Genomic DNA, 26,510 nt, shown 5'->3' on the forward strand with positions numbered 1-26,510 from the left:
TAGCTCAGGATGACGTCATTAGGACAAGGTAGAAATTATAGATATTTGGTCCTATGCAATAGACTTACCATGGGACCATCAGTATTACCGAAAATCCATTTAACCTTAAGATGGTGATGTTTCTTTGTTAATTTTTGAATGATTAAAAATCTTCTTACATTTATCATTGTGTTCTTTGTTGCAACAATTATAAATCTTGAACATTAAACAGTCATTATATTTCCAATTTTAATAATCTCAGCAAATGCAATCTGCTTATTCTTGATAAGATTCAACAAATATACCAAAATCCTGGGTTACAGTAAACGAGGCCGTTAAACATGCATGTCAGGCAGTCAACATTAATACCTTGGGTAGAATCCAACACACCCAGCATCACTGTGCCTGTGTACTTAAGCAAAGATATGAAATCAAAGAGACAGAGAAATTCTCAGTAATAGAATGACAGAGGCAGGATTGAATTAAATTGAAGGAACCTCCCCTTGCATTTTTAAAATTGTTTTCAGGATGTAGGTGACACAGGCAAGGCCACATTACTGTCTATCTTTTACTGCTGCAACAGTAATTGTACAATAAAATTATTTGCTAGGCCACTTCAGAGGGTTTTAAGAGTCAGCCTTGCAGTGTGGGCTAATCATATGTTGTCAGTTAGAGGTGGTGCATTCTCTTCCCCAAACGACACTGCAGTAGTTTTTTTTTCCCCTGTTGCTAACCCCCAAATTATCCAATTTATTGGATTCAGTTTTACAAACTGGCATGGTGGGATTTGAACTCCTGATTTTTGACTTGCTAGACCAGCACCAACAACTACCAATCTGTAGATCATCAGTGCAGAAGTAGCAATCAAGATATTTTTGTTACAAAATGACTGTACCTCTGATTCTGTTATTGCCTGTTTTAAAAATAGATGACAACTTCAAATCTTGATAAAAAGATAGAAAGAGTGACTTGTATTTATATTGCATTTCCACGACTTTTGTGACATTTCAAAACACTTCACAGCCAATGAAGTTCTTATGGAGTGTAGTCATTATTGTAATGTGGAAATTTGGCAGCCAATTTGCAACAGCTTGCTCACCCAAACAGCAATGTGATGATGACCAGATAATATGTTTTAGTGATGTTAGTTGAGAGATAAATAATAGGCAGAACACTGAAGAACTCCCCTGCTGTTCTGCGAAATCCATGGCATCTTTTATGTCCACCTGAGAAGGGGTAGATGGGGCGTCTATTTAACATTTCCTCTGAAAGACAGCATCTCCAACAGGGCAGCACCCCTCAGTATTGCACTAGGTGTCAGCCTAGATTTTGTGCTCAAGTTTCTGGAGTGGGACATGAACCCAAAACCTTCTGACTCAGAGGCAAGAGCGCTACCATTGAGCCACAGATGAAACCACAAAAGACTGACTCTGTTGATCATAAATTTGTAGTGTTGAGATTGAGCAATGTTAAAATGGCTATTGAAGCAATATTACTTAAATTTTGTATGGAAAAATACCGGTGAAGGGGCAGGGTCTTTTAGTTCTTACAGATTGCAATGACTTTGAAAGGTCAGATTTTAATAGTTTTGTTAATTTTTTTTAATGGAATAGGAGTCCCATTTCTGACTGACACCTAATGTGATTAACTAAGAGTTGAAAAATTCAGTCCACAATAACATCCAATTATCAAATGAGAAACTTCTTGGTGTTTAAACTTCAGTGACCATAGGCTAGGTTTTCTACTGTAAGCTCTGACCTTAGAAAGCTTACACTTTGTTTAAAAACATGATTCTTAAAAGGAAAACTGGGCAGCATTGTCTTCATTTCTGAGCCGCCTTTGAATCAGTGAGGTTGTTTGCTTTCATCACTGACACAGTAAGAATATAAGGGAGTATGTTATTTAGAAAGCCATTCAGCCTATCAATCCCATTCTCTCCACAATTTGTCTTGTCATAGATTTTGCCGCTCTCAGGGTATAAAGTGGGTCGGGTAATCTATCACAAATGAAACCTTCAAGGAAACAAAGCTCTCAGATTTCTTCCTAATTATTGAACAAATTAACCTAAACTCCAGGCAAACTCTGATGAGTTGCATTTCAGAAGTGATTCAACTATGGTCTTGTCTCAGTAGTTCGAGACAAATTGTATTCCTTAAAGCTGTGGTCTCTGCCTTTGGCCACATATTTGTGGAGAATTGAGCCTGGAGTTTAAATCAATGTTTCCCTTAATTTATATAAATCTCAATTTGCTGGTGCTAATGTATTGGTGTTTTGTCGGCAGTGGTGCTAAGAACACCTCTTTACAAATGTCAAGGAAGACAAGCCAGCAAATAAATATTAGCATAAATAAGACCAAGTTGTCTGGGTCGCAAGAGTCACTTGACTGGGCCTTGAAGACCATGTGGCTCGAGCTACAGGTTGGACAGCCCTATCATAGAGTATTTGATTGCCTATATTTAGAGAATTTTGTATTGATCAAGGTCAGGTCTATTAGTGTTGGGATCATTTTCTCATTTTTCACCTTCCATTGTCAGCCTTGAGTGTTTCCAGTTCAGTTATAGTATTTCAATTCCCTCCATTCTGCCTTCAATCTGACTGTTCACAATCTCTGACAAGCATCTCCAACCGAAATAAAAGCAAAATTCTGCGGATGCTGGAAATCTGAAATAAAAACAAGAAATGCTGGAAATACTCAGCAGGTCTGGCAGCATCTGTGGAGAGAGAAGCAGAGTTAACGTTTCAGGTCAGTGACCCTTCTTCAGAACTGAGTTGAGTTCCATGGGTTTTTTTTTCATGGGTTTTTACAGCAGGAATAAGAGCCGAAGAGTGGAAGTTCCTGTCAGTTCAATGATTTCTAATTGATTACATTCTGGGGGGACTTCAACAACGCCTCCTCGGGAGAAACGTAGAATCACTGACGGCAACCTCTGGGTTTCCATGTTTAACTGCGTGTGCAAATTCCAGAAGTTTCAGAGGAGTAATGATAGTGAATGCTGATGGTTTTGCTGTCATTTTTAATCACAAAATCGAGGCCAATGAGATGACCATATTTCAGCTGATATGACATTATTATTTTCTGTTGCATTTGAGATTTAAGGTTCACAATGCAGAGCATTTTAACCTGTTATCCTTGTAGAAATCTTAATATTTTATTGGCTAAATAGATCATAGGTGAAAATTGAAGTGCCATTTCCTTTACAGAACAGCACAGTGCGGGAGGATTTTCAAGAATTCTTGTCTTTGAAAGGCCATCTCCTTGTGCAGAAACCCTTCCCGGACATTGTGCAATTGGGGCTTTGTCAGCCTGACTCTTCTGAAGTGTACCGGCAGGCAAAACTACAGGCTGTGGAACGAAGCAAAAAAGGAGCTGTATACCTGGAATGGATGTTAGTATCCAAAGGTGGTGTAATATTAAAAAACAGCTTAATTGAGCAAAAATCATTGTAGTCTGGCCTCTAGATCTTTAAAAGGGACTGAAGTTATGGAGTTTATAGTGTAATTTCGCTAAGTCTTCTAATCTCATTTGGTTTATGCACTGGAAGCTTCAATTCCATCACAGTTTATTTGTCTAACATTGATATGAATCCATGTTGAGTTGTTCCTGCCTGACCTTATGAAGAAAATAACTGCAAAATAGTGTTGTAGCAAAAGGCTATTTGCATCAGTTATTTTTCCCCTTGAATAGAAGGGTCAGTTAGTCAACTATGTTAAGAAAACATGCTGAATATGCTTGTACATGCAGTCCCCCGACCTCTCAGAAACCCACAAAATGTCTGCACTGGCGATAGAAGTGATGTTTTATTTTGTGGATTGAAATTTTGAAGTACTGTGGAATGCTTCTGTTATTTCTCTGTTACATTTATTTTAAGATGCTCTGCAGTTTACTTTATAACTGTGTTGTTAAAAGGTGTGGAGAAATTGTGATATAATGCACTGGCAACTCTCCATCTAACAGTAGTTGTGTATAGATAGTACACGTGCTGGAGGGTGTTAAACCCAGCAACACATTGACTGAAGTACCAGAAGTTGCTAGAGCAGAGCTAAAGTGGTTTATAATATTGTGACCCTTAGATCCGTTCTTTATCAATATTGAGTGCCACAATGGAAAGCAGCTTCCATTAATGATTTGCATGATCTAAACCAAAGTGGTGTTGCAGCAAATGGTTTGACACTACACAATTGTTTTATTTTCAGTAGAGGGGAACAGAACACCCCTTGAAGCATTGCAAATTGTTGGTGATTGAAACAGAGACCATATCAGCATTCAAGAATAGGTTAGATCGGTGATTGAAGGAAGGGGGACTAAAGGGATTTGGGATCAGAGTTGTCACATGAGCTTACTACTGCATATGTGGAGGTTAAGCAGCAACACAGACTAATTAGGGTGAATGGCCTGTTTTCTGGTTTGCAATTTCTGTGTGTAGGGGTGTGTGTGTGTATATTATTTTGAAAAAATCAGGAATTTCAGTTCACATCACAGAATCACTACAATGCAGGAGACCTCTTGCATCAGCTCTCTGAATAAGCAATTCACTTAGGTCCATTCCCCCGTCTTCTCCCAGTAACCCTGCACATTCTTCCTTTTCAGATAACAGTCTCATTCCCTTTTGAAAGCATTGATTGAACTTGCCTCCATCACACTCTCAGGCAGTGCATTCCAGACCTTAGCCACTCGCTGCATGAAAAAGTTGTTCTTCATGTCGCTGTTTTGTTTTTAATAATTAGTTTAAATCTGTGCTCTCTCATTCTTGATCCATTCACTAATGGGAGCAGTTTCTCCCTATCTACTCTGTCCAGACCCCTCGTGATTTTGAATAGCCCCATCAAAACTCCTCTCTGCCGCCTTTTCTCCAAGAAAAACTGTCTGAACTTCTCCAATCTGTCTTCATAACTGACGTTCGTCATTTCTGGAACCATTCTCGTGAATCTTTTCTGTACTCTCTTCAATGCCTTCACATCTTTCCTAAAGTGCGACACCCAGAACTGGACACACTACTCCAGCTGAGGTCGAACTAGTGTCTTATACAAGTTCAACATAACTTCCTTGTTGTGTACTCTATGCCCCTATTAATAAAGCCCAGGATACTGTATGCCTTATTAACTGTGCTCTCAACCTGTCCTGCCACCTTCAATGACTTATGCACATATACACCCAGGTCCTTCTGCTCCTGCACCCCTTTAGAATTTTGCCCTTTATTTTATATTGTCTCTCCATGTTCTTCCGACCGAAATGAATCACTTCACATTTCTCTGCATTGAACTTCATCTGTCTGCTCATACCATCAACCTGTCGTTGTCTTTTTGCAGTTCTACACTAACCTCCTCATAGTTCACAATGCTTCCAAGTTCCGTATTTTTTTTTAATTTAGAGATACAGCACTGAAACAGGCCCTTTGGCCCACCGAGTCTGTGCCGACCAACAACCACCCATTTATACTAACCCTACAGTAATCCCATATTCCCCATCACCTCCCTACACTAGGGGCAATTTACAATGGCCAATTTACCTATCACCTGCAAATCTTTGGATGTGGGAGGAAACCGGAGCACCCGGCGAAAACCCACGCAGACACAGGGAGAACTTGCAAAGTCCGCACAGGCAGTACCCAGAATCGAACCCGGGTCCCTGGAGCTGTGAGGCTGCAGTGCTGACCACTGTGCCGCCCTATCATCTGCAAACTTTGAAATTGTGCCCTGTACACCAAGGTCTAGGTCATTAATATCTTTCTTTGGCCTGCTTATCTCGAGAGACAATGGGTAAGCGCCTGGAGGTGGTCAGTGGTGTGTGGAGCAGCGCCTGGAGTGGCTATAAAGGCCAATTCTAGAGTGACAGGCTCTTCCACAGGTGCTGCAGAAAAATTTGTTTGTCGGAGCTGTTACACAGTTGACTCTCCCCATGCGCTTTTGTCTTTTTTCCTGCCAATTGCTAAGTCTCTTCGACTCGTCACACATTAGCCCCACCTTTATGGCTGCCCGCCAGCTCTGGTGAACGCTGGCAACTGACTCCCACGACTTGTGATCAATGTCACAGGACTTCATGTCGCGTTTGCAGACGTCTTTAAAGCGGAGACATGGACGGCCGGTGGGTCTGATACCAGTGGTGAGCTCGCTGTACAATGTGTCTTTGGGGATCCTGCCATCTTCCATGCGGCTCACATGGCCAAGCCATCTCAAGCGCCGCTCACTCAGTAGTGTGTATAAGCTGGGGATGTTGGCAGCCTCGAGGACTTCTGTGTTGGAGATGCGGTCCTGCCACCTGATGCCAAGTATTCTCCGGAGGCAGCGAAGATGGAGTGAATTGAGACGTCGCTCTTGGCTGACATACGTTGTCCAGGCCTCGCTGCCATAGAGCAAGGTACTGAGGACACAGGCTTGATACACTCGGACTTTTGTGTTCCGTGTCAGTGCGCCATTTTCCCACACTCTCTTGGCCAGTCTGGACATAGCAGTGGAAGCCTTTCCCATGCGCTTGTTGATTTCTGCATCTAGAGACAGGTTACTGGTGATAGTTGAGTCTAGGTAGGTGAACTCTTGAACCACTTCCAGAGCATCGTCGCCAATATTGATGGATGGAGCATTTCTGACGTCCTGCCCCATGATGTTCGTTTTCTTGAGGCTGATGGTTAGGCCAAATTCATTGCAGGCAGCCGCAAACCTGTCAATGAGACTCTGCAGGCACTCTTCAGTGTGAGATGTTAAAGCAGCATCGTCAGCAAAGAGGAGTTCCCTGATGAGGACTTTCAGTACTTTGGACTTAGCTCTTAGACGGGCAAGGTTGAACAACCTGCCCCCTGATCTTGTGTGGAGGAAAATTCCTTCTTCAGAAGACTTGAACGCATGTGAAAGCAGCAGGGAGAAGAAAATCCCAAAAAGTGTGGGTGCGAGAACACAGCCCTGTTTCACGCCACTCAGGATAGGAAAGGGGTTTGATGAGGAGCTGCCATGTTGAATTCTGCCTTTCATATTGTCGTGGAATGAGGTGATGATACTTAGTAGCTTTGGTGGACATCCAAACTTTTCAAGTAGTCTGAAGAGACCACGTCTGCTGACGAGGTCAAAGGCTTTGGTGAGATCAATGAAAGCAATGTAGAGGGGCATCTGTTGTTCGCGGCATTTCTCCTGTATCTGACGAAGGGAGAACAGCATGTCAACGGTCGATCTACACCAAGGTCTAGGTCATTAATATATATCAGGAAAAGCAGGAGTCCTAATGCTGATCCCTGGGGAAGTCAACTACAATCCTTCCTCCAGCCCGAAAAGCATCCATTACCCACTGCTGTTTGTTTCCTGTCGCTCAGCCAATTCCATATCCATGTGGCTACTGTCCCTTTTATTCCATGCGCTATAACTTTTTCACAAGTCTGTTGTGTGGCACTGCATCAAATGCCTTTTGAAAGTCCATGTACACCACATCAACTGCATTGGCCTCATCAACCTCTCTGTTACCTCTTCAAAAAAACTCCAAGTTAGTTAAACACTATTTTCCCTTAAGAAATCCATGCTGGCTTTCTTTAATTAACCTGCATTTGTCCATGTGACTATTAATTTTGTCCTGAATTATTCGTTCTCGAAGTTTCCCCACCACCGAAGGTAGACTGACTGGCTTTTAGTTGCTGGGCTTATGTTTACGTCCTTTTTTGAACAAGAGTGTAACATTTGCAAATCTCCAGTCCTCTGGCACCACCCTGAAGGAAGGCGGAAAAATTATGGCCAGTGCCTCCGCAATTTCCATTCTCACTTCCTGAAGTATCGTTGGATGCATCTCATCTGGTCCTGGTGCCTTATCCACTTTAAGTACAGACAGCCTATCCAATACCATTTTAACAATTTTATACACTTCTAGTGTCTGAATTACCTCCTCTTTCACCATTGCCTGGGTTGCATCTTCTTCCTTGGTAAAGCCAGATGCAAAGTATTCATTTAATACCTCAGCTATGCGCTCTGCCTCATGTGTAAATCCCCTTTTTGGTCCCTAATCATGCCCACTCCTCCTTTTATCACCCATTTACTATTTATATGTCTTAGAAGACTTTGGGATTCCTTTTTATATTAGCTGCCAGTATCTTTTCATGCTCCCTTTTTGCTTCTCTTATTTGCTTTTTCACTTCCCCTCTGAATCTTCTATACTCAGCCTGGTACTCAATAGTATTTTCTACCTGACATCTGTCATAAGCACACTTTTTCTTTATCTTAATTTCCATCTCTGCCTTTATTTACCCTACCTTTCCCTTTTGAGGGTACATAACTTGACTGTACCTGAAATACCTCTTTTTGAAGGTTAGCCCACTGTTCAGTTACCATTTTTCTTGCCAGCCTTTGGCTCCAGTTTATTCATGCCAGAGCCGTCCTGTCCCATTGAAGCTGGCTTTGCCTCTGTTAATTATTCTTATTCTGGATTGTTCTTTGTCCTTTTCCATAGCCAGCCTAAACCTTATGCCATGTATGACCCTGAGGTCTCTGGTGCTTACCACTTTAATTCTCTGCCCCACTCCCATGCTGCACCCTCAGTCTTTGGTTTCCTACCCTGTTCCAGTGAAGCTCTCACAACTCGCGTAACTTTTATCTTTTTATTGGGAACTTTGCAGCTTTCTGACTTTAATAACTTAAGGCCTTTTCTATAGAAAAGCAAAATACTGTGGATGCTGGAAATCTGAAACAAAGACAGAAAATTATGGAAATACTCAGGTCAGGCAGCATCTGTGGAGAGAAAAACAAAGTTAACGTTTCAAGTCAGCTAGTGCTGAGACTGTCCAGTAAACTACCTCAGTCTTCTTCCCTTCTCTTGACACTGATATTTTCCACCAGCCCTCCCAGTGCTTCAGCTTTCCTGAAGTCACTGTTTAGCTTCTCTATTTCCCTCCTTGCCTCTCTTCCCTGAGATCCACTCTGTGCTTTTAAATTTGACCCCCTCCTGACCACAGAACTATTTTTTCCTGGGCTAGCATTCACTGACATAGTCAACCCTTCCTCAGCCTTGTTCCTCCATCCTTCAAAACTGCCATCATCTTACTCCTCAAAAAACCCATGTGCAATTGTCTAATTTCTAACTTTCCTCTTCTAATACCCATGTGTATACTCTTGCTACTTAGTCCTGTGCTCACCTTTTGAACGCTTCAGTCCTCACTTTGCCTTGCCTCCACAATGGGACCACTTCAGCCAAGGCTTGACTTGATTCTCCAACTCATCCAACTCATCATGCCCTTCTGCTGTTCCATACTTAATCTTGCTTCCCATTGCCCCATCCTTGACAGCCTCCATTAATTTCTCTCCTCCACAGCACTCGTCAACAAATCAGTCATGGCTTTTCCCCCTGCTTATCTCTGTGATTTCCTCCAGCTCTCCATGCTAACACTCCTGCTGTTCCGATGCTAGCCTTTCCTACTTCCTCCATCTCTCCATTCTTTCTTTAGTGGTAAGATCTTCAGCAGCCTTGACTCCAAACTCTGGAACTCTCTCATCATATCCTCTGCCTCTTTTTTGTGATTTGTTTTTCTGTTTTTTTTTGTTTTTGAAATGCAGCTGTTGGTAATGATTCTGCTTTCCCCATTTACGCCTCATCTAGCCCTATCTTTTGTTGCCTTATCCCAATACCATTCATTTTTTCCTTGCACCATTATCCCTTGTATCATTTAATCTCTCCTGCCTTCCACCCTATCTCAGACCTTTTGTTTTCCCCCCTCTGCCCTTTCCCTGCCTCTGTACCTGCTCAAAAACCTGTAACATCTCTAACTTTTTCCAGTTCCAATGAAAGATCTTAGAATCATAGAAAGTTTATGGCACAGAAAGAGGCCATTTAGCCCATCATGTCTGTGCTGGCCGAAAAATCAGTCAACCAGCTTAATCCCACCTTCCAACATTTGGTCCGTGGCCCTGCAGGTTACGGCACTTGAGGTGCATGTCCAGACACCTTTTAAATGAGTTGAGGATTCTGCCTCTACTACCCTTTCAGGCAGTGAGTTTCAGAACCCCACCACCCTCTGAGTGAAAAAATATTTCCTCATCTCCCTTCTAATCTTTCTACCAATCACTTTAAACATACGCCTCGTAGTCACTGACCTCTCTGCTAAGTTAATTAGGCGCTTCACGTCCACTCTATCCCAGCCCCTAACAATTTTGTACATTTCAATCAAATCTCCCCCCAGCCTTCTCTGTGCCAAGGAGAACAACCTCAGCCTATCCAATCTTTCCTCATTGCTGCATTTTTTCATCAACCTGAAACATTGGGCTGGATATTATGTTGCGCGGACGGGAGCTGGCCACTGACGTAAAGGTTGGTGGACCTGTTTCCTCCCAGCCCATGGATCTGACCCGCATTTTGTGGTCCCCTGGCTTTAATTGTTTTGAAGCGGGAATTCCACCCGCTTGAGGGAGGAAGTCCCGCTTCATTGAGCTGCCGGCCAATCATTGGGCCGGCAGCTCTTAGTCCCAGCAGCGCCACTGGGAACAGTGTACACTGTTGGGACTGCAGCCCAGCCGAGGGCATGGAGCCAGGAGTCCAAGTAAGTTGGAGTTTGCCTCTCCGGGCTAATTGGCACCATGGCGAGGCAATGATGGTCGTTTTGGGGGAAGGGGGGCATCTTGGATCCTGGGGGTGGTTGGGGAAGTGGGGGCGACCCTCAATCAGGCACCCTGTGCCCGTTTGTCCAGGACCCCCCCCCCACCGCTGGTGCGCTGAGAGGCCACCAGGTTTCATTGGCCGGCCTTTCATGTCTCGTGGACGCCTGCTTGCCATGGGTAAAATCCCTGTGGAGGCAGTGAAGGCCCTTAAGTGAACATTAAGTGGCCACTTAAGAGCCTTGATTGGCCTGGGGCGGGTGGCCCGTTTCTCGCCGACACCCCCGCCCCCTCCTCCCCGGCCCACGTAATGTGGGTAATGTGGGGCGGAGGCAGGAGCATGTTGGGAAGGCCTCCTGCCCAATTTTACGCCAACCCCCGCCACCATCCGACTTGCTGGCGTGGCGTAAAATTCCAACCATTAACTCTGTTTCTTTCTCCACAGTTACTACCTGACCCGCTGAGCAGTTCTAGCTTGTTCTGTTTTTATTTCGGATTTTAAGCATCTGTCGTGTTTTGCTTTTGTTTGAGAGCTCTCTGCCTCATTTGTTATTCTTTGCTGGTGCTCTACCCTCCTTGGAAAGCCTCTTCACTACCTATTCCTTCAACTGTACATTTGTTCGATATAACTAAGTTGGCTATTCAGAACTTTATTGGTGTTTAGAAATGGGTGGAACGCATTTTTAAGTACTTTTCTTCATGGCTATAGGTTAACAAATATTTTCAAACAATAGGAACAAGATGACCTTGCAGAACTTGTCTCGCCTTGTTGTTCAACCTCATTGTGATGCTGTATTTCATGCCTGTTTTTCTCATGATGGATTGAAGATAGCTTCTTGTGGAGCAGATAAAACCTTGCAGGTAAATACCTGGCCTGTTCTATAAAATTACTAAATGTAATTATTTCATCCATCTGTGAATTATCCTAGTATTGTGCTAGAATGTATAAGAAATGGAATACTAATATTGTAATGACTCTTCAATATCTCCAATTTCTAAACATGTTCTTTTGTGTTATTTTAGTCAATGTCACCTCTAGCAGTTAAAGTGCTCGACAAAACCACATTTACTATTGTACAACCTAACACAAGACTTGCCATTCTTTTGAAAGGGGAGGAACGCTTAGGAGGAATGCTTTTCCCCCTCATTCTATATTAAAAAAGCATAATGTCACCCAGAGATCTTTTGAGTTGGCTGTCCCTTTGGCATTGGACTATTCTGGTGACATGAGTGATAGGGTGTGTTCTGGAAAGGTTGCATTGGAATGAGGAGGAGGTGTGACCTTAAAACAGCTTGAAAGCCGATCTGGAGCTGTCTAACCCTGGGGAACAACGTTGCCAGCTTGTGATGCCGATGTTGCCACCCAAATCCAATTTGGAGAGATAGTGATTTCTCACCACTTGGACATTGCCTCCTCCTCTGCAGCTGATCTGAAATTTAAAAACTAAGCTTCAAAAGTTCCTAGCTTTCTAATTTCTTTTGAATCTCTCAAGCTTGCTAGGCCATGTTGAGAGGGAATTTGAGAGTCAACCATATTGGTGCGGAAGTTGAGTCACGTGCAGGCTGGGTAAAGGTGTCAGGTTTCTTTCCTTAAAGTACATTAGTGCACCTGTTGGATTTTTATGACAATTCAACAATATCACCTTTACCAGTGCCAGCTTTTTATTCCCAGTTTTTTTTCAAAACTGTATTCAAATTTTAAAATTGGTTTGTTGAGATTTTTGCTCTTGTTCTTCTAATTATTAGTCCAGGCCTCTGGATTACTAGTCCAGTAACATAACTATTATGCAACCGTACCACTATAGAACAAAAGATACCAATTTCCACTGATTCCCTCCAAGTGCTTTCTGACAAACCCATTGCTGAATTGCCATTTGCTGATTTTAAAAATCAAAATGTGTCTCCATGACGAAGTGGCAATAAAATAAAAAAGCTATTTCCCTCCATAGCTGCATAATGAATACTACTTCACTTTTACTTTGCCCAAGCAGTACATTTCCCTTTCCACAACACACCATTTAGTACAGTGCTCCATGCAAGTTCTCAGAGTGTTAATTAGGTCAAAGAATGTAAACCTCAGTTGAACCTCATGGAAAGTTTTGAAATTGCCTTCTGTGTCTGTGTTCGAGGAACATGTTTAGGATATCTGACTGATTAAAGTAAATAAATGATTGTACAAAGTGCCAGAAATTAAATCTTGTTTCAAAACTCTCTCTTTTCTTTAAATTATAATGTAGGTTTTTAAAAGTGAGACTGGTGAGAAACTTTTCGAAATCCCTGCACATGATGATGAAGTTCTGTGCTGTGCATTTTCACCAGACGACAAGTTTATAGCCACGTGCTCATCAGATACAAAAGTTAAGGTAAGAGACATCAGCAGGAGCAGAATGTTTGTTTTCTGAGTCACATCTTCATATAGTGATGTCTACAAGCACTTTGTAATGTGCTTTGTTACAATTAAATAGTCCTGTATTAATGGCAATGGCATTCTCCATCTACTAGCTAATGAAAGTTCTTTTCCTTTAGGTCTGGAATGTGATAACTAGGCAGTTATCTCAGACGTACCATGAGCACAGTGAACAAGTCAATTATTGTCGTTTTTCGCATTCACAGCAAAGGATTCTGTTGGCAACATGCTCCAATGACAATTTTTTGAAAGTAAGTGAGTTGTATTTTGAGTTTGGTTTGCTTTACTCGAAAGATGTATAGTTGTTGTAAATAGTGCAACTCGTGTGACATTGCCTATAGTAAGTCAAATGAAGTACTGTTTTGTAATAATGTGTTGAATGTGAAATGCATTTTATTATTTTGTTGGTAAGGTGTAGTTGTGTATTATAGTTTCGGCCTTTTGTCCCCAACAATTAATTCATGTTCATAGCTAGACAATACTTTCCATAAGCAAACTAAGTTCCTTTTTGTTTTAAGACTCATGTCCTATTTACTGGCATATACATGATAATTCAGCATTGCGGCGCCTCATCAGACCCCTATCCTATCCTCAGTGGCGTGAAACAGGGCTGTGTTCTCGCACCTACACTGTTTGGGATTTTTTTCTCCCTGCTGCTCTCACACACGTTCAAATCTTCAGAAGAAGGCATTTTCCTCCACACAAGATCAGGTGGCAGGTTGTTCAACCTTGCCCGCCTAAGAGCGAAGACCAAAGTATGGAAAGTCCTCATCAGGGAACTCCTCTTTGCTGACGATGCTGCATTAACATCTCACACTGAAGAGTGTCTGCAGAGTCTCATTGACAGGTTTGCGGCTGCCTGCAATGGATTTGGCCTAACCATCAGCCTCAAGAAAACGAACATCATGGGACAGGACGTCAGAAATGCCTCATCCATCAATATCGGCGACCACACCCTGGAAGTGGTTCAAGAGTTCACCTACCTAGGCTCAACTATCACCAGTAACCTGTCTCTCGATGCAGAAATCAACAAGCGCATGGGAAAGGCTTCCACTGCTATGCCCAGACTGGCCAAGAGAGTGTGGGAAAATGGCCCACTGACACGGAACACAAAAGTCCAAGTGTATCAAGCCTGTGTCCTCAGTACCTTGCTCTACAGCAGGCCTGGACAACGTAAGTCAGCCAAGAGCGACGTCTTAATTCATTCCGTCTTCGCTGCCTCCGGAGAATCCTTGGCATCAGGTGGCAGGACCGCATCTCCAACACAGAAGTCCTCGAGGCGGTCAACATCCCCAGCTTATACACACTACTGAGTCAGCGCCGCTTGAGATGGCTTGGCCATGTGAGCCGCATGGAAGATGGCAGGATCCCTAAGGACACATTGTACAGCGAGCTCGCCACTGGTATCAGACCTACCGGCCGTCCATGTCTCCGCTTTAAAGACGTCTGCAAACGCGACATGAAGTCCTGTGACATTGATCACAAGTCGTGGGAGTCAGTTGCCAGCGATCGCCAGAGCTGGCGGGCAGCCATAAAGGCGGGGCTAAAGCGTGGCGAGTCGAAGAGACTTAGCAGTTGGCAGGAAAAAAGACAGAAGCGCAAGGGGAGAGCCATCTATGTAACAGCTCCGACAACCAATTTTTTCTGCAGCACCTGTGGAAGAGTCTGCCACTCTAGAATTGGCCTTTATAGCCACTCCAGGCGCTGCTCCACAAACCACTGACCACCTCCAGGCACTTACCCATTGTCTCCCGAGACAAGGAGGCCAAAGAAGAAGAAGAACGTGATAATTGTAGTGTTTTGAAATTGCAATTGCATTGTGTACTCTGGAGGCTGCTGCAGAACACGCATGCTGGCAAAGTGAAACTAAAACCGACAGAATAAAGAAGCCTTCATGTTCAGTTGCTGCATTCTTTGTCTCTCTGTCTTTGCCTCATATCCTATACTAAACTTGGCTAAACCTCACTCATGTCCCACGAGCATCACAATGGGGATGTGGTAAAGGGAAAAAGGATGGGGAAAAAACAGAAACATCGCTTTCAGGTATGAAAATTTTGGAACTTGTCTACTTTCACAGACAGCATTTTAACTTGGAGACTGTTAGAGTGACATATAGGAAGCATGAACAGTATATATATATATATATATATATATATATATATATATATATATATATATATATACACTGATCTCCCCAAAATAGCCATCCTATCAAAAAAAAGGCGTATAATCTCAGATTATTGCAGAGAAGCTTCCTCTGAAAAGGAGCGCAATCCTGGATCCTTTATTGTTGGGCAGTATGGCATTGTCTATGCCCAAACTACCACTTTTTGATGTACATTCAGAGCCATCATCTATCTCCCCACATTGGCAAAAGTGGCTGCGATGTTTCAAAGGCACAATGGCAGGTTTTGCAATCACAGACGACGCAAGGAAAAAGGCTTTGCTTTTACACTACGGAGGTGAAGAATTAGAGGATATCTTTGAGACACTTACTCCTGAGCAGAATGACTACAACTCAACAAAAAAGCACTGACGACCTACTTCATGCCCAAGGAAAACATCATATACAAAACCTTTGTCTTCCGACGCACTAAGCAAGAAGCACACCAGACAATAGACCAATATTGCACACATTTGAGGCAACTAGCAATCAAATGTAACTTCGGTGATGTTGAACATGCCGAATGGGAAATCAAAACACCATCATCGAAGACCGTTTCTCCAGTCAATTACGCCAAAAAGCACTCAAGAAAGAAAGCTGGCAGAGCTGCTGGAGTTAGCAAGATCACTATCGCTGTCAGAGTTCAGAGCTACTGAAGTTGAGGCAAAAGTAACTACCACACTCCAAGTTCAATTCCTGTGAATACTATTCATCGCTCATGTGCCAGGAAACCACCCGCAAAGCAACAAAAACAGCTGTCTCACAAACAGCCATGACTTATCCAAAGAGTGTTTCCACTGTGGAGGTGCTTACACACACCAGAGTGTCCTGCTGCTGGTAAAGGGTGTCAAGCTTGTGGAAAACCCAACCACTTTGCTAGTGTTTGTCACTCATCAGCAAAATCAACTACTAAGATCAATACCAAAAGAAGGGTGCCACGCATGTATACCACAGTAAAAGGGTGAGAGAACGTTGCCAAAGTAGAGGCACATGACCCTGAACATACGTTTGTCCTCCCAGACACTGCAAACAGCCGCGTGTGATAGTGACCATTAGTTGCTCTGATGTAGATGCTCTCATAGACACAGGAGAGTCAGTTAGTGTCATGGGAGGCAAAACATTCCACCAGCCTCAGGATTGCCCCATTCTCTGCAAACCAGGGAACATGATAATTTTCCCTTGCAGCAGTGACAAACGGCTTAAAATCCTTGGAACTTTTGAAACGCCAGTCTCTGTCAAAGGCACTAGAACGAAATCTGTATTCTATGTCACATCTGTGCTTATCAGTTTCCACACTGCAACAGATCTGCACATGATTGCAGTCACATACGTGATTCCTTTGCATAACAAAAGCATTCTCGGACTGTACGCTGTTTGCTTCACTGGTATCGGAAAACTGAAAGGTTGTTGCATGCAAGCTGCACGTCGACCCTAATGAGCCCCGAGTTGTACATCAATGGTGACGAATGCCATTTCATGTCAGGGAACAGAGAAGGAACTTCAGCACCTACTTGACCTTGACATTCTTGCGAAAGTTGGGAATGAGCCTACCCCTTGGGTCTCATCCATACAAGTTGTCAAGAAACCCAAGAGTGATAACCAGATTAGAATCTGCATTATCACCAAACCAAGCCATACAATGAGAAAGACACTTGACACTGACAATCGATATTATAGAGAAAGTGAATGGTGCTAAACACTTCACTAAACTTTACCTCAATGCAGTTTACCATCAAATCGAGCTTGCAGAAGAATCGAGATATCTTACTGTATTCTCTACTCACATCGGACTGTTCTGATACAAGAGGCTCAACTTTGGAGTCATCTCAGCAGCTGAGGTAATTGAGCACTTGGTTCAATCTGCACTTCAAGGACTTGAAGGCACGCTAAACATCAGTGTTGACATTCTCATCTATAGCCGCACCGTAAAGGAATTCGAGACACGTCTACATGCACGCCTACAACATCTCAGAGAATGTAACCTCACCTTGTTCAAGTGCTTGTTCAATGAAAACAAAATTGAATTCTTTGGTCATGTATTCAGTGGTGAAGGAATATCACCAGATCCATGGAATGTTGAAATCATTGCAAACACTGCAGATTCTACAAATGTGCAAGATATCCGGAGTCTGCCACGGCACGTCACATACTGCAGTTGTTCCATTCCTCACCTCGCTACACTATCTGCCCCCCTACATGAGCTGACAAAAGAGACAACCATTTGGGAATGGACTAAATCACACAAGCAGGCTGTACACCAGATCAAACAACTTTTGTCAGCAAGTTGTACAAATGCCTATTTCAACCCTGAGAAAACCACCCAGTCAGTTGTGGATGCAAAGAAGGGTTCTGAAGGAGGGCCACTGACCTGAAACGTTAACTCTGCTTCTCTCTCCACAGATGCTGCCAGACCTGCTGAGTATTTCCAGCATTTCTTATTTTTATTTTATATTAGTTATGGATGCAAACCTGGTTGGCTTAGGTGCAGTTTTCATACAAAAAGACAAGACAGTAACCCATCAATCATTGTGATAGCAAGCAGATCACTAAGGCCCATAGAGCAACATTATTCGCAAAGAGAACAGCGCTCTAAATCGCATAAGGTATCTTCCACTTTCATCTCTACCTATATGAAGCAAGTTTGAAGTAACCGATCATAGACCACGAGTGAGCTTGTTCAACAATCCACAAAGCAAACCACCCACTCGAGTAGAACGTTGGATACTCAAACTCCAAGAGTACGAGTTCCATGTTGAGTATCAGTCAGGCAAGCTCAACCCAGCGGACTATCTTTCACGACATCGGCTGCCAACAGTCAGTCCTACCAGTTGTGAGGAAATGTTGCTGAACAGTGTCTCAACTATGTAAGCACATATGCAATGCCAAAGTCACTAAAGCTAGCTGAATCCAACCATCAACAAAAGGAGATGAGGTTTTGCAACTATGTATGGAGGCTACTGAATCACGAAACTGGGAAGATGTGATCGAGAAAGCGTCTACAAACGAAATTGCTCGCACACTTTGGAGTCTTCACAATGTTGGAAATGAGCTAACCATTACCACCACATCTGATCTTGTATTATGCAGTAACTGTCGTGTATTTCCACACTTATTGAAGGGATGTGTTGTCAATACAGCACATGAAGGACACCAGGGACGAGTCAAAACTGAACAACTCCTTAGGGAAAAGGTATGGTTCCTGGGAATCAACAGTATGGTAGAGCACAAAATCAATCAGTGTTTGCCACGTCAAGGAATCACAATGTCAAATCTTCATGATCCTCTCAAGATGTCTGTTGTGGGACAGCTCAACCACCACTCAAGGAGACTCAGGTACAGGTTCAATCGATTTATTCAAGCTTACATCGGGAGAGACACCACCTTGGGTATTCCGAGTAATACTCTAACTTTGCATTCAGGAGTGCAAGCTTATATACAGTTCTTATCATACAATGTGTTCAAACAATGGATGATTGATATGATTGATCATAAAACAATGGTGATTGATTACATATTCCAATGAACACACATCCTCAGCCTTATCAATATACATACCAGATAGCTCCATCCCGAGCTTATTATGACTTTGTTTACTATTACAGCAACTTTCCACGGAAACAGCGGCCTTGAGCTCTTGGCTCCAACTTTCGCTTCCTAATCTTGTCCTTTACCCTAGCAGCGTGTTTGTTTCTTTTCTCAACGTGACTGTTTTCTGAAACTCAACTTGTTTCTACTTAACCCCTTCAATGTCCAAACTACCTCTGGGACCATGGATTGAAGTCAGTATTGATTTCACAGATTTGCCGACAGGTGAAACCTACTTGTTGTCACTGACGACTACAACAGATTCCCAATAGTGGAATTAGTCATGTCAAATTCAACTAAAGCAGTCATCCCAAAGCTTGACCAGATCTTTTGCATTGTTTGGAATCCCTCAAACAGTAACCTCTATTCATCAGCGATGAGTTCAGCAAGTTCGCAAACTACCAAGGGCTCATTCATAGGAAAATCACACCCCTTTTGGGGTGAAGCCGAGAGATTTATGCAAATCTTGAAAAGAATAAAACTTACAGCTACAGCTGAGAACAAGCCATGGAAACAAGCACTCTATCACTTTCTTCATAATTACAGAGCAACACCTCACTCGACGACTGGAAAGCCTCCAGTTACACTCATCTTTGCACATCCTATACACACGTCTTCCTGAGCTACCCTGCGGAGCTAATGATCAACAGGTATGCAAATGCGATTGAGAACAGAAGGATCAAATGAAAGAACATGCAGAACGAAACATGAAATGTAGAGCTACACTGCTTAAGCCAGGAGATAAAGTATTTGTGAAATGTGATGGCCATATTGGAAAGCAAACAACCCCTTATGAAATCCAAGAATTTGTTGTGATCAACTCAAAAGGATCAATGACCAATGCTAAGCGTGGTTCCCAAATCATCACAAGAAATGTGCCGCCTTCAAAGTACCGATAACACCACTCGCAAGCATTGAATCCAATTCCAACATCGACACCTCAGATGAAGAACATGATTCAAATGAGACTGCACATGGTGTCAGATGATATCCTACTCTTGAGAGACAATGACCACCATACTTAAGTTACTGTGTTATGAAAAGAAATATTTACATTTATGTTTATCGTTTACATTTTAGAAATAAAGCATTGAAACATGCTATGTCTCTCATTTACTAAGAAGAGGAGGGATGTAGTGTTGTAGTGTTTTGAAATTGCATGGTGCATTGTATACTGTAGAGGCTACAGTAGAACACACATGCGAGCAAAGTGAAACTAAGACAGAATAAAGAAGCCTTTATGTTAAACTGCTATAGTCTTTGTCTGTCTGCCTCATATCCTATACTAAACTCACTCATGACCTGAGGACATTACAATAACGTGCCCAGATTTCAAAATGATTACCTAATCCTAGTCTATTGCTTACAGGACATGCAGTGTCCACCACATTCTCCCATCTTCTAAAACTGTAAAATAATACATCACCAGACCAGTGCACACAGGCTACAACTATTTAGCTGCATTTATTTACAGATGTAATAATATGCAGAAGCAGACAGACATTTTAGGATATTAAAAATACTATAACCAAGAATGCAGAATATATAAACTCTTTTAAAAGAAATAGTTAACATTGTTGTATTCCTTTCATTTGCTTTTGAATGACAGTTTGAGAGTTGGAAGTTATATGATGGATGGCCCTCACTGTGACTGTCTTCATATATAGAGACAAAGAAAAGCAAAAAAAAAAATACCCAAGGAGGTTTTTGGGCTTTAGAAGCATTTTTTCATTTGATACAAAAGCAGACACCCATCACAGCAAATCTGCACCACCTCTACGGTTTGAATGTTTCTAAAACTGAATAGATGAACTCAAAATGTATGTTTTAGCATGCCATCTTCTGACTTATACTCAAGCATTCTACTTGTGTTATTTATGACTGCTCCATAGTGATTTGACATGTGTAGTGCTGAATCTGCTATCACCCCATATCCCTTTCTGCTGCATCTTTAGCTATCTTTGCACAATCCGTAGTAACCTTGTGATGTATACTTTTTCATATCACTTTATTACAGTTTGCACTTATTTAATCTGCCACTAGGTTTGCACCCTTTGTAGGCCTCTGGTTGCTTTGTTATCTTGTCACCCTCAGACTTGACCATTCCAATGCTTATTTGGCTGGTCTTCCATCCTCCACCCTTTGCAAATGTCAGTTCATCCAAAACTCTACTGATAATATCTTATCCTGCACCATGTCCTGCTCACCCATCATCCCTATTCGTCTGGATTTATGTTGGCTCATGCAACAAAACATTTAAAAATTCTTATGTTTAAATCCATTCATGGTCTCATAACCCTCCCTATATCTGTAACCTCCACTAGCTGTGCAATCCCCTCCTGAACTCTCTGTTCTTCTAACTCTGGGCTTTTATGCATCCCTCCCTTCACCTCACCATTGGTCGCTGTGCCCTTCACCATCAAGGCCCCTCACTCTGGACTTCCCTTTCTGAACCTCTTTGTGTGTCCACCTCCTCCTCCTCCTGTAAAAGCCCTCTTTAAAACCCACATTTTTGACCAAGCTATTGATCACCCTTACTGATGCCTCTTACCTAATTTCTAGCCCATTTTTGTCTGCGTTCACTTCTGTGAAGTGCCGTGGGATATTTTCCTAAATTGAAGGTGCTGTATAAATTCAAATTGTTGGCAACCTAGTTTAGTGTCTCCTGAAAACATGAAGAGCTTGTATTGGGCTTTTGTACCTAAGTCATTAATGGTAGGAACAGTAGAAGCTCCAGTTCTGAAACAGGGGCACTCCACTCTAGTTCCCCCACCAATGCACACACACCAGTACTTGTAGCTTTCTTTCCTTCATCTAATTTCTTATCCACATCCAGGTTTTGCCTTGAATTTATACTGCTTTCAATTTCAGGAGTAGTCTTTATCAAAGGTTTTTTGGAGATCTAAGTATACCACATCATATGGGTTTCTCTTGTTCCCTTGGAATATCATTTCCTCAAAGTCAGAGATTTGTCAGATAGCATCTTCCTGTTCTGAAGTCAAGTTGACTGGCATTTATTAGGTGATTGTACAACTGTTTATGTTTGCTGCTGGTTATCAATTCCATTAATATAATGAGTATGAATATTAAACTGATGTGATGGATGCTTTCAGAACATTTCTATAGATGCATTTTAAAAATGGTATGGCGAAATGAAAAGACTTAAAAAGGCAATAGCACAATTAGTTGATTTAATGGATAAGGACACTGCTGCAAAGGAGTGCTTTGCATTTGATTGAGAATTATTTTCTGTATGTCGCATAGAAATTAGATTTTTGGTAGTATGCATTTAAAATGCTTCATTTCTCTTGCCGCATTAGTTTCGCATGGAGTTGTCATCAACAGGTACATATTTCATCATTATTTGTAATGAGATGCATGGTAATGTGTCACACAGTTGGGTATTGCAGACTATTTTTGGTGGTGAGATGGTGGGATTCTTACCACCATGCAATGCACTTGCTTGTTGCAGCCAGCCATTTGTATAATCTCGGAAATGTAAAGCAATTGGGTTTCCAATAGTATTACATGTATTTTTTAAATTTAGGTTGTAGTTTTTGATGTGCGACTTGTTCCGCTAGTTGCTAAGCATGTTCCAGGTCACTGCAGTTTTTGCCTTTTGAATTTTTAAAGTATGCTACACTTATTCTTTGTTCCCAAAAGTAATTTTAGTGAGGGCAATGCGTTGTGTAGTTGTAGCTTTTCATGAAATTCAGCCCAAATTTTACACAAACTTGACCTTAATCTATTTCAAGAAAAGAACAGAAATAGAGGGTAAATGGTTATAATGTGTAATACTGAAATGAAAACTATATTTTCCTTCACTTTCAATCTAATCATATGTTACTTCTCTTCTGTATTTTATAGATCTGGGACCTGAAAGGAAAAAGCTGTAGGAACACTCTGTTTGGTCACAGGGATTATGTTAACCATTGCAGTTTTTCGCCTGATGACCAATATCTAGCCAGCTGCTCCAATGATGGGACAGTGAAGGTATATGACATCTAGAGTTCTTTAACAATTAAAGCTGCATTTCATACAGTATGTTTGCTGAATTTGTAGGAATGACATTGCACTCTTGCAGTTAGACCCTTTAAAAATAATTGCATGTAGTTTGTTGTGAATTCACATAATTCTTAAAGTGCAGGCAAGTTGAAATGAGAACGGTGTAGAATAGTTGATCTGACTTCATCTTTAATCCATAAAGTCTGGATGGAATGCTGTGGATATATTCAATTTAAGTCCTTGAGGAGGCCAACATCCCCAGCTTATACACCCTACTGAGACAGCGGCGCTTGAGATGGCTTGGCCATGTGAGCCGCATGGAAGATGGCAGGATCCCCAAGGACACATTGTACAGCGAGCTCGCCACTGGTATCAGACCCACCGGCCATCCATGTCTCCGCTTTAAAGACATCTGCAAACGCGACATGAAGTCCTGTGACATTGATCACAAGTCGTGGGAGTCAGTTGCCAGCGATCGCCAGAGCTGGCGGGCAGCCATAAAGGCGGGGCTAAAGTGTGGCGAGTCGAAGAGACTTAGCAGTTGGCAGAAAAAAAAACAGAAGCGCAAGGGGAGAGCCAACTGCGAAACAGCCCTGACAACCAATTTTACCTGCAGCACCTGTGGAAGAGTCTGTCACTTGTCCTGAGACAAGGAGGCCAAAGAAGATGATGATTCATTTCAGAATTCAAAATATGCTTGAGCTTTGCTATGAAATCTGTGGAGAAAACAAAAAGAGTTCCATTATTATTAAACAGTATCTTTCCTCAGGAAAGGTTGTCAAGTTGGGTATCAACGTTCCATGGGCGACAGAGGAGATGTTAGCACGCAAACAACAATGGCGATAAAGATTGCATCTAGCATGCAGTTTTCGTTGAGTATACCATAAGAGCATAAGCATATAAGAAATAAGAGCAGGAGTAGGTTATATGGGCTGTGGAGCCTGCTCCACCATTCAATGTGAACATGGCTGATCTTGGGCTTCAACTCCACTTTCCCGCCCACTTCGCATATCCCTTGATCCCCTGAGAGTCCAAAAGTTTGTCTATTTCGGCCTTGTCTTCAATGATAAAACCCTTCATGCCTAGCTTTAACACCTCGGTATTGACTTAACTGTGTGTACGCTTGGCATTAAATGTGGCATTCAATCCTCTCAACACTAGTTGGTGCTGCTGCATCTCAAAGCTCAATTTCCTGGGTTTGCAATTTCCTGGAAAACTGCAGCATAGTTTTATTTAAATATTTTTTCTCCTTGTCTGGACCAGTTTCCAGTTGGTAAATTGAAGTTGGTTTAAAGTTTTATTTTAAAGCTATGTTTTAGATTAATTGCTCCTCCCTTTCCTGACTTCACTGTCCTGCTGTTTGACTTCCTGGCATCTGTTGCTCCCTTGCTTTTGGCCTTTGTTGCTCCCCTTCTCACTGCCTGTGAACCTTTGGCTGCTCTTTAATAGTTTAGAAGTACTCATTTAAAGCCCTTTAATTTCTTTCCTTCCCAGCCCCATTGCCCATTCTGAGCTGGTTTACTGGGCAGTTTCTCCACACTGAGCAGCAACTCCTTCCCCTTCCATGCTTTGCTGGCTCCTCTATGCCGATTTGCTGTCACTGATGCGGGAAGCAAGCAGTGTAGCATTCCCTAAGGAGGGGAGGAAGAAATTGTTGCTAGAAGCCTTTGGGAAATGCTCCTGAATTGAGCAAACTGTATTACCTAATTCTGTTGTCTGTGTGTTGATGGTTCACGCTGTGATCTTTTGTTTCTCTCCTATCTTTGTCGTGTTTTCTACATCCTGCCGTTCTCTCCCTTGTTTTAACTTCTGTCTCTTCTGCATTATGTCTGTTCTCATTCTGTCTGGGGTTGGTGTGGCTGTGGGTGGTGCTGGGGTACAGGTGCTAATTGGTTGGAGGAATGCAGGGATGTGGGCAAGTTTTGAAGTCCGGGTGGTTGTTGGGCGGGCGGGATGAACTGATGAGGCCTGCAGACCGATTTAGAGATGAAGGGTGATAGATTACAAGGTAATCAAAAAGTGCAGAAGCAAAGCTCTCTCCTTTACAAAATATTTTGTTTTTGTAGCTCCTAGACCCATGCACCCCCTTTTACTTTCTCACAAAAACCGACTCACTCTGTGTTCAGTCTTCATTTAGCTTACTACGATCAAATCCAACTTCTAGTCCATCTATTCCCTGCCTCTCTGCACTGCTCCCTATCCTCCTTCTCACGCTCGGTACACTCCAGCTCCATCGTTCTCTCACCTGTTGCCCTCATGGCCTACCAATTCCCCCTGCTGGTTTTGTTCCCCTTCCGTAAAAGCTTCTGCAGATGATGCAGAACCTGCAGGCTCACTCTCCCTGTTAACCATTGCAGTTGTAGAATTAATTGGGCAACATATTTTCATTACTTAAAGTCAAATAACATAAACCAATAAGTTGAACATCAGTTCAGCAATAGTCTGAAACGAGTTCTAGTAGGTCACCGAATGAAAAAACACAACTTATGCAATCAGGAAAGAGTGGTGATGTTTACCATGTCGGAGATTTTGGAAGACATTACTGACATGAACAGGGGAAATACTGTTGCTATTATGTCCCTGGATTTTTTTGGAAAGTCTTCCGGAAGATTTTATATGTTTGCAATTAATGGCTTGGTTAAAGAGTTATGGAATAGGCGGTGATGTAGAGCACTAGATAGAAAATTGACTTAAATACAGAAAGCAAGAGCAACTCTAAAGTAAAATAAGAAAATGGGAAATTTCAGGTTGGAAACAGGCTATCCATGAGGTACCCTGGTTATTGTAGTGCATTCTATTGAGTTGGTCAGGGAACAAATGCAAAGTCTTGAGGGCTGAATTTTCATGGCCCATCAGGGCGGGCGATGAAAATACCAGTGCCAGCGGGCGTGCCAGTTTACCGACGCTGTTCCTGACGCTGGCAAGTTTCATCAGGGCGGGGGAGGGTGGCCTGGAGATCTCGCCCAATCCCTTAATAAAGGCAATTAAGAGTAAGATAGTTAAAGAGCTCGTTGAGAACTTAAGAGGCATGTTCTGATTTTGATGGGGGCGCACGGGCTGCGTGCTCTGTCTGGAGCAGACCAGGTGGAGGAGGACACACACCGGGGAACCAGTCATGGCCACCTCGGGAATTAGGTGGTCCCTATGAAAGGCTGAATAGCACAGAGGACGACGCGACCATTGGCACACGGGTGACCGGCTCAGCGCAGGTTGCGGGAAGAGTGATCAGTAAGCACTCGGGCAATGCAGAGGGTCATTACCCGCCTGGCATTGTAGGTCCATAAGAGGAGGTGGCAAGGTTGTCAGGTTGCCATACACAATTGTGGGGGACGCACCTGAGCACGTGGAAGGCAGGAGCTGCCAATGGGGGCATGACTCAGATTTTGGGTCCAGTTGTGATAAGGAGCTACATCCTCCACAGGAAGGGCAGATTCCCAGGCAGAGGAGAGAGAGAGAGAGACAAGGAGCAAGAAGGACATGGAGGCCATACCCTCAGCATAGGATCCACTGGCAAAAAAGGAGCTACCTTGCGATGACTGAAAACCAGTGCCGGAGGAGACAGGGACTCTCCAGGCAGATGGTTACAGAAATCTGTGTCTTCTTCGCCACAGACCTCATACCTCGCAGCACTGGCCGCCGTTCTCTGCCAGTAGACGTCAAAGTCGCTGTGGCCTTGAAATTCTTCAGTTCTGCAGCTGATCCTTGGAGGCATCTTGCAAACGGCTGCACGCCATTGCATCTCGCAGATCACTGATGCCCTATTTGCGAGAGCTGGGCAGTACATTCAATTCCAGACAGACTCGGCACCACAAGCAC

General features: G+C 42.8%; 1 protein-coding gene across 10 annotated transcripts in view; it reads left to right on the forward strand.

Annotated features, from left to right (window-relative positions):
• apaf1 (apoptotic peptidase activating factor 1) overlaps positions 1-26,510 on the forward strand; it is a 334,569-nt gene that overhangs the window by 62,548 nt on the left and 245,511 nt on the right. For 9 of the 10 annotated variants that reach the window (XR_010977648.1, XM_068059047.1, XM_068059048.1 and 6 more), the window contains exons 12-16: positions 3,181-3,365; positions 11,268-11,394; positions 12,771-12,896; positions 13,060-13,191; positions 22,557-22,682. Coding sequence is in view for 9 of the 10 variants with exons in the window: in XM_068059047.1 (XP_067915148.1) it covers positions 3,181-3,365; positions 11,268-11,394; positions 12,771-12,896; positions 13,060-13,191; positions 22,557-22,682 (696 nt within the window). In the remaining variant the exon portion in view is untranslated. Of the gene's footprint in view, positions 1-3,180; positions 3,380-11,267; positions 11,395-12,770; positions 12,897-13,059; positions 13,192-22,556; positions 22,683-26,510 lie in introns of those variants that run through there. The other variant, XM_068059054.1, reaches the window with a different exon arrangement.

Source organism: Heterodontus francisci, chromosome 27, assembly GCF_036365525.1.
Source record: "Heterodontus francisci isolate sHetFra1 chromosome 27, sHetFra1.hap1, whole genome shotgun sequence".
NCBI classification, from domain to species: domain Eukaryota; kingdom Metazoa; phylum Chordata; class Chondrichthyes; order Heterodontiformes; family Heterodontidae; genus Heterodontus; species Heterodontus francisci.